Source organism: Episyrphus balteatus, chromosome 4 (genome assembly GCF_945859705.1).
Source record: "Episyrphus balteatus chromosome 4, idEpiBalt1.1, whole genome shotgun sequence".
NCBI classification, from domain to species: domain Eukaryota; kingdom Metazoa; phylum Arthropoda; class Insecta; order Diptera; family Syrphidae; genus Episyrphus; species Episyrphus balteatus.
The window spans coordinates 47,883,983-47,893,196 of NC_079137.1; the positions used below are offsets into that span (position 1 = coordinate 47,883,983).

At 30.0% G+C, this 9,214-nt stretch overlaps 1 protein-coding gene across 1 annotated transcript; it reads right to left on the reverse strand.

The window, feature by feature from the left end:
* Positions 1 to 213: 213 nt before the first annotated feature.
* LOC129919839 (dynein axonemal assembly factor 6) lies at positions 214 to 1,046 on the reverse strand. The gene is made up of 3 exons (XM_056000909.1): positions 854 to 1,046; positions 577 to 785; positions 214 to 521 (listed from the first exon to the last, which is right to left on the reverse strand). Exons 1-3 carry the CDS (start codon positions 972 to 974, stop codon positions 258 to 260), a joined length of 594 nt encoding a protein of 197 aa, XP_055856884.1. The 5' UTR covers positions 975 to 1,046; the 3' UTR covers positions 214 to 257.
* Between the last annotated feature and the right edge of the window lie 8,168 nt (positions 1,047 to 9,214).

Here is a 9,214-nt window from a genome sequence, read left to right on the forward strand (position 1 = left end):
TTGGCAAAATGAAAATAATTCCAAAATCTTCTGCAAACCCTTTTAATACCGTCTTTGTAAGACACAAAATGTATCTCCTCTTTTTCTTTATATACAACTAAACCACGACTTGTGACGTGAGAAGAGTAAAAACTTACTGTTTTTTTTTTAATAAATGTTAAATACTCGGAAAACCAAAAATCCACCTTTTAAATAAAACTACCTTGAGAGAGATTTCAAATTCTGACCAAAAATGTATTTATTTTCAGGTTATTTTTCTAAAAATTAACATAATCATATTCGCGATTCATGCGACATGTCAAGCACAGTGTCTTACGTTCCGTAAAGTACTTTGCTGAACTTTTATCAGGATTTATCGGATGTGTCAATGGCAATTTGAGCCTGTACATCGGAGTGGCTAAATCAATTTCATTTTCTGTTACAGAAATATCCATCTGATGAACTGCAACAGTTTCTTCGGGCATTTCAATTTCAATAATCATATCTTCACAGCTACTAGATGCACTTGTTTTATTTCCCATCTTTAAAATAAAATCAATTAACCAAATTTCATAAATTAATGGCTATCAAACCTACCTGAAGAAATACATCTTCTGTTCCAACTGACTGTTTATAAGTGATTTTATATTCTGGTCTTTTACGAGTTTCCAAAATATCATTGTCTTCTTTTTCTTGTGCTTCTAACCACTCTTCAATGGATTGGTCTTTTTTTGGTTCAGGTTTCAACGAAGAATCGGGTTTTGTTAGAGCGTTTGATTGCGGTCTTGGACCGAAATTAGAAGGTCCTTTCAGTTGAAACAAAAAATCAGAACTATAAAATACTCAAATTGGTCTTTTTTCATTCACAATTTACCTAAATTCTTCCTTTTAGATTGATTCTCATCTTCTGAGTCAGAACTTGAGTCTTCATTTTCAGGATTCTGAAGAAGTTTTTTCAGCAACAAAATGCTATCTGCATTTTCAAAAAGAGACATCTTTTAATATTTCTCTGCGTTCAGGTTAATGAGGAAAATGTGTTTTGAATTTATCGATTAAACAACAAATTGAAGTTTCTTACCTGGCAACCTTCAAACAAGTCGGTTTCTAAGTAATATACCTAGACTTTAGTTACCATAGCTTAGGTGAAGATACTACGATTGAGAGTATTCTGTTCTGCAAAAATGGGGACGTACACAAACAAAGTTTCGAAAAGGTTTACAACAGCGACAAGATGTAACGAACCTACGTTTTTATTAAACGTTTTGTCTGAAATGATTTGAAAAATGTCCTGAAAAAGTACTATTAATGTTTTTCTGTAAAAAAAAAGAGGTTGTCTGTAAAGCCGGTTTACGGACGATGATTTTACTTGATAACGTCGTCAGAAAACAGGTTGTGTGCTTTTGTTTAAAATAAGTCAATTGAAGCGTTTACTTTTTTCAAACAATCATAATTTACAAGAAAAAGCTAAAAAAAATACCTTTTTTATTTTCTCATTATATTAATTTTTTTTATTTTAAAAGCTTACACAAAAAATTATGCAATTTAAAAGCGAAGTATTTCTTCTTAAAAATAAAAACATTTTTAAATTTTTAGTATAAAAATAATTTGTTGAAAACAATCATTTTCATCAAAAAAAAAGCAAAAAAACATGAATTTTTATCTTCTCGAATCATTAATTCCATTTTTTTCCCTAACAACCTATAAAAAAAAAATTGTATACCATCTGAAAGCTTATTATTATTATATCAAAATATATATATCGATCAGGTCAATGAGACATCTACAAAAAGAGCTAGAATTTTTTGAACTCGATCAAATTTCATTAAAAAAAGCAAAAAAAAATATTTATTTTTATGTTCTCACGCTATGGAATCAATTTTTATGTGTGACAACCTATACAAAATATATACCATGTGAAAGCTTATTTTTTCACCTTTCATATGACATATCAATTTAATTTCAAAGATGCCTACAAGAGAAGTTAGAATTTTTTAAATTCAACCATGTCGAATTTCCAGACTGAGATTACGGTACTTCCCACACTGGTGGCTGTTCGGGGGGCAACAGATCTCCACTGGTGTTTTGAGGTTTTTCGCAAGTTTCTTGATTTAACATTGTGTAGCTTGCAGTTTGTCTACCGTTATGTGTGATATACCAAATGAAAGGTTATTGTATCAGGATGCTCATAAAATTTCTATCTGCTCTGGGTCAAAAGTTATAACCTGTTGAATTCTAAAATTTTATTTTACCGTTATCTCAAAATTGTGTTTACGAAAATGATTGAAATTTCGCACACATATAGTCGTAGTCATGGTCTATCATTAATCCATACATAATATTCCTCTATCTATTAAAGAAAAAAAGGTAAAAATAAAAAACGATGAAAATCGGTTAAAAACGGCCAAAAAAACTGTTTTTTAAAAACTTATTTTTCTCCGTATTCAGTCAAAACTCTTTTAACGGTTCCAATTTTTTTATCAGCCCTACATGTCCCATATAACTTGAGATTTTTTGAACACTCCAAAAAAAAGCTAATAATCAAAAACTACCCAAAAATACCCCTAAAAAAGTAGGTATTTTTCAAAAATTCATATTTCGAAACGCAGAGTGTTGGAAAAAAATCCGTATGAGACGCCTATTTTCCCCTACCCATAATCAACACTTTGTCATACCCACAACAACTGATCAACGTTCAAACAAAACGTTATAGCGGAGTTCCAGAATTTTTTAGAATTTTTTCTAAAATGCAGTTATCCTTAAATTAAAAGTCTCCTCTATCTATAACAAAAAGAATCAACTCTCTACGACCACGCGTTTAGATTTTAGCCCAAATTTCATCTTTCCGTTTTACCCCTGTTTACCCTATTAAATGACGAAATTTTTAAAAATCCTTCATTTTGATTAGGCTTTAGATTATTATCTTTCAAATAAGCTTGAGAAGATTTTTGTATCTCTAATAGTTTATTTTTAATTTTGAATTTAAATTTTTTGCCGCACTGCCATAGTTCATCGATTTATAAGACGTTATCACGTCAAAAAAATTGAAACAGAAATCATTCATAACAAGAAGAAAAGTTGGTTAAAGTTCAAACCAACTTTCTTCAACGTTCAAGAAATTCAAAAGAACAGTAAAACCTTTAACTATAAACTTTTCTGGCTTCCTCCAACTTTTTCCCGTATAGGTATAAAAAGCTACATGCTCCCCCAAAAAAAAACTGTGTTTTCGACAAAATAAACACACATATAGCTGCTATATTTTTCTTTAATCCTTTTTTATTTTCTTTGCCATATTCTCTTGTATATATTCCTGTGAAACCTAATAAACAATCTCCCACTCGTTGTTGTTACTTCTTTTGTAGTATTTTGTCATTTTCACATGTTAACGCCTTTAGCAATTTATTCCAGCAAAAAATTGGAAAGTACCTACTTTTATAGGATGTCGTTGTGTCTTCTTCCCGGAAGTCTTTCAACCACCATGAAAAAAAAATAAACACAAGAACAACAAACAACAATATTCTCCTCTATGATCTTTATGATGCCGATGCGTCTATGTTAACGTTACTCTGGCAAAAAAAAAAACTCTCCCAGTTGTATAGTATTAATCATCTCAAGGATAAACTTTTCAGAGAGGTTATAAAAATCATAAAAAAAAAGAGTAGGTAATATACGATAAAAAAAAAAACAAGACAGAAAAGAAAAAGTTTATGGCTATTTTGTGTGTCGCCAAAAGACTCTGTGAACTTAATACGTGATATTAATCATAAATAAATTAGTTACTTCGACAATGATAAAACATTACAACCATTAACTAGGAGGGTGGACACGCATATGGAATGGGTAATAAGGAAGAAATTGGCTTTTGATATGAGAAATAAAAAACATCGATTACGATTTGTCTCTATAACAATAAATTAGTAGAGCTATCAGTGTTTTAACTTAGCGATTTAAGTATATTATGGCCAGTTTAGGAATCGTAAAAAAATGAAGTCGATGCTGTTAGATAATGTAAAAAAAAAGTGGATTCTGCAATTCTGACTGTAGATCTGCCTGTTCCTCGAGGCTAATGTCGTTAAAGGGACTTCCTCATTTGTAGTAATGGGCTTAAAGTAATTAAATATCTAGAAGAGGTATTGTTTTTTTCTGAACCAAAATTGTATACGATTTTGGTAAAAATGAAAACAAAATGGTTCTAGAGAATTGGTAGAGAAAATAGGAATATAACTTTTTTTTTATGTCCAAAATTGTAACTACTTAAATGCTAATTTGTTGCGCAAAAATTAATTTTTTTGGCTCCCCAACTCATTTCCTATTTCAATAAGAAGCTAAAAAAAAGTGCAGTTCTGGTTCGCTGTTCCAATGCACAAAACTGTAAAAAAATATTTTTTTTTGTCAGCTTCAACACTATTAAAAATATTCAAAATTGGTTTAAAAAAGATATCTCAAAAGCAAAGCAACAAATTTTGTTTTGCAAAGCTACTTTTTTGACAAAATTTTGACCGTTACGTATGCGGTTGAGTCTTATTTTAGCGGAACCTTGAATAACAAGAAAACTCATACATAGTCCGGTCAAATTAGACTAAAATAAGGGGGTGAGGTTACATAAATTCCCAGCAAGCTGAAAATTGGTAGGATTGTTGAAAACACCATAATAAATTATATCTAAGAAGTCCTCATCGATCCGAGACCAGGAAAAAAAATTACTTGGGGTCAAAGGTCACAAAAACTGTTTTTTTTTTTTACGATTTTCAGCAAAAAGGTAAGTCTTATCAAAAAATTGTAGACCAGATTATTATATATCAAAAATGTCATGACACTTTTTTTCCTAAGACCCATAACGATTCAAAAAGTTGAAGTTGAGTTGTAATCGTCATAATCAGGCCTATTCTGAAAAAAAACTCCCAACTGAAAAGTTCTTGACATTTCATTATTTTTTTTAGCTTCAATTTCGTTCTTCAATGGTTAAGATTACGGGGAAAGCAAAAAAAAAAATGGAAATTTTCACCATTTTTCCGATTGGGGCCTTTCTCCCGACACCATTTCCCTGGAAATTTTTGGTTAGAATAGATCTGAATATATACAGGGTGTCCGATAGACAATGGGCAATTTTAAAACGGCTGATAGCTAGACTTATGACTGTTCTAAAAACTGATAGAAAAAAGTTCTATCGCAACCAGTTCATAAAATATTGGCTTTATTTCGTTCAGTGTATTTTAAATTTTATCATCTTATGTTTTCGTTCACTACAACCACGAATGAATGAATTTTATTTATTTCTTTTTTTTATAATTTTCTACAATAATTGGATGAGTACGTAAACACTTTAAAAATTTCATATAGCTATTGCACATTTTCCTTAAAAAAAAAAATTTGAAATCTGTTTTTCGATGCAGAATGTAAAAAAAAGTATTTTATGAAAAATTTTAAACACCTGTGGTATAAAATAAATCTATAGAAACCAAGATGGCCAACTCTCTTAAAAATAGTCCCCTTAAACGAGAATATTTTTAAAAAAGTTGGCCACCTAGGTTTCTATATAGATTTATTTTGTATTGTATTGGAAAGCTGGTGGCTGCAAAGTGGTCCCATTTCAATTTCGTTTAGTTATAGTCATAGGAACTATTAGAAAAAACATTTTTGATCCATGGAAGTCGGTTTTGTTTTTTGATAAAAAGATTATTAAATAATCATTTTCATCAAAAAAAACAAAACCGACTTCCATGGACCAAAACTGGGTTAAATGGTTTTTCTCATAGTTCCTATAGTTCAAAGTGAACGAAATTGAAATAGGACTACACTGCAGGCACCAGCTTTCCAATACAAAAAGAATTATCAAGATTGGTTCACTCCGTCCAAAGTTATGAGGTAACAAACATAAAAAAAGAAGAATTGAATACCTCCTCCTTTTTGGAAGTCGGTAAACAAAACCATGAATATTTTTAATAGTGTTTTAGCTACAAAATTGTAGTTGGCATTCAAAATTTTGTTTTCAAAAGTTTCAATTACTCGCAAAAGAAAAAACTGTACAATGTTATTTTTTTAAAATGTCTCCACTGCACAGTGGGACGAGTGTATGGGAAAAACGGTGAAATCAATATCTCCTGTTTTAATGACTGTAACTTTATTATTTCGCATGTTATCACTTATTGCTGTCAATATTTTTGTTTTTATTCAAAAATGACGTCAAGAAACCACCAGTAAATGCCCCGTCCAGTCTCGGAATAAAAGAGCTGAGCAGCGAACTTTTTTTTTGGGGCTCAACCTTAATTTTTCTGATCTTTGCAAACAATTCTTGAGCTTATTTTTGTTGTTAGTGCCCTGGGCTGATCAAACTGGAAAAACCCTTCTGAAATTTTAAGTTGAAATAAAAAATGTATGGGTGGAGCTACAAAATAACTACAATATCAATGGGATTTTTTTGATTCCGACAAAGGGCCCGCCAAAGTAAGGACGTAAAATTATCAAATTTTTGGATTTAAAAAGGTTAAATTTATCTCTCTATATTTTTTGGCCATTTATATTGTTAGTTGAATTCAGAAGAAAGGTACTTTGTATTACAGTCTTTAAAAAAATATATATTACTTCATATTCATTGAAAAACAGAATTTATGTTTGGTTTTCTTTAAAACTTTAACAAAATAGACCTTCAAACTTATTTTTCAATAATAGAGGCTATTGAACAAAATAAATAAATAAATTTCATATTTCAATGTTCAACTTTGAAAAAAAAATTTCTTTGAAAATGAATTTTTTTTATATCATAGCAATTTTCCTTCTCAAAATTCAATTATGGCCAAAATACTTTGAAAGATAAATTTATATTTCATAATAGAGTACAGGTAAAATAGTACATAAAATCAAGCAATAAAAAAAAAATTGTTCCACTCATGAAACTTGGCAAAAAGTATGCTTTTGGGATAAGAACCAAGTACAAAAAAAGTCTATAAAAAAAAGTTGGGTGGAAGGGTTTTTTTTTAGCGGACAAGAGGGAGGGGGTGAAGGTCAAAAATATAGGTACTGAAAAAATTTTTTTGTTGAATATCATCATATGACACATGTTTTCAAGGTATTTCTTGATGCTGAATCTAATGACATAAAAATAAAGTCAATACGATTGCTCTAAGAAAAGTTATTTCCGATTAAAAACCAGGGTGCTTGTTTTTTTGACCTCAACAGGTAAAATATAACCGAAACCCATGTGAAAAACATGCTACACTGACAAAATTTGGAATGAAGGTTTAATATAAAACAGGAACAAAGGATTCATAAAGTTATTAAAAATATTTTGGGTGAAAGGGTGTTTTTTTGATAGGTTAAGTTGTGTGTGAGAAAGGTATCATAACAGCTAACTTATATTTTGTTAATTTTTAAAACTTGGTGAAACAGTTTTGGTTGGTATAAGAATTAAGAATCTATAAAAAGTAAAAAATTATTTTGAGTGAAAGGGTGTTTTTTTCAAGAAATGATGAAATTCGGAATTAGTACCACAAAAACTGGGAAAAAATTGTTACACCAATGAAAATTGGTAAAAATGTTTCATTTATAACAGAAAGCAAGAACTCAAAAAGTCTATACAAATATTTTAGATTAAAGGGTGTTTTTTTGGGAAATAGGGAAAAATCCGCGATACTTTTATGAAATTCATTAAATATGTTCTCTTTCCCATGGGAACTACGAATAATGTAAGTCTATAAATTTTTTTTATGTGAAAGGGTGTTTTTTTTAGAAGTAAAGAAAATACTTTTTCAAAGTGTGAAATACTAGAGTAATATTAGTGGTACCCTATTGAAATTTAGCAATTATGTTACTTTTAAGATAAGAAACAAGAATCTTAAGTGTCTATAAAAATATCATGGTTAACAGGGTGTTTTTTTGAGTGAAAACAAAAATGATGGGTCACCCTAATGAAATTTGGTAAAAACATTGATTTTGGGATAGAAAGTAAGAATAAAGAGTTTTCATAAAAAAAATTTTGGTGAAAGGGTGTTTTTTTCGAAGAGACAGTAAAATCTGTAATTGGTCCCAAAAAGCCAATGATTCATTCTAATTATGGTTTTTGATGACAAATTAAACATTTATAAATAAGTTCTTACACGTTTTACGCGAATCATTGGCTTTTTGGGACCAATTACAGATTTTACTGTCTCTTCGAAAAAAACACCCTTTCACAGAAAATATTTTTAAAAACTTTATGAATCCTTTGTCCCTGTTTTATCTTAAACCTTCATCTTAAATTTTGTCTATGTAGCATGTTTTTCACATGGGTTTCGGTTATATTTTATCTGTTGAGGTCAAAAAAAAAGCACCCTGGTTTTTAATCGGAAATAACTTTTCTTAGAGCAATCGTATTGACTTTATTTTTATGTCATTAGATTCAGCATCAAAAAATACCTTGAAAACATGTGTCATATGATGATATTCCACAAACAATTTTTTTCAGTATATTTTTTACCTTCACCCCCTCCCTCTTGACCGCGAAAAAACACCCTTCCACCCAACTTTTTTTATAGACTTTTTTTGTACTTGGTTCTTATCCCAAAAGCAAACTTTTTGCCAAGTTTCATGAGTGGAACAATTTTTTTTTAATAAATGCCTATTTTACCTGTACTATAACACGAAATACCAAAAAGGTGAACCTTCTTTCTTCTTCTGTCTAATGTTCATGGCCTGGGTTCAAGACTTTGATTCAATAACCCAGTAGACAACTTTGAAGCAATTACCCAAATTCCACGATTTGTCGCATTTATTATATTGTAAATTATGTCCTCTTGTTTGATCGCTGGAAATTTTAATGTAGATTGACGCATAAAAAATCTTTAAATGATATTTCTAAAAATTCCTTTAGATATTAATACACCAATAAACCAGATCTTTAGTAAAATTGATACATTAATCCAATTTTTTTTAAATATTTCTTGTTATGTAGATCATCATCATTATGCTTTAAAAATCAATCAGTTGATATAATTTTGTAAAAGCACATTGATTGCGCATCCATACAAAGCAAATAAAACTCTATTATGCAAATTCTGTCAAAGGTACACTTTGGCAAAATTTTACTCTCTAACAATTTGCCATCTTCATGGGCCTCTGCTCATTTTAATTAGAAACCTGTTGCAATGTTAGGTATGCACAAACTATAAACGCATAATTGCAGTAAACTGGTTAAAGTCATGTCATCCATTTCACTTCAATCCCAAAGAGCCAGAGCTAGAGCTAGAGCACAGCCCAAAGGATA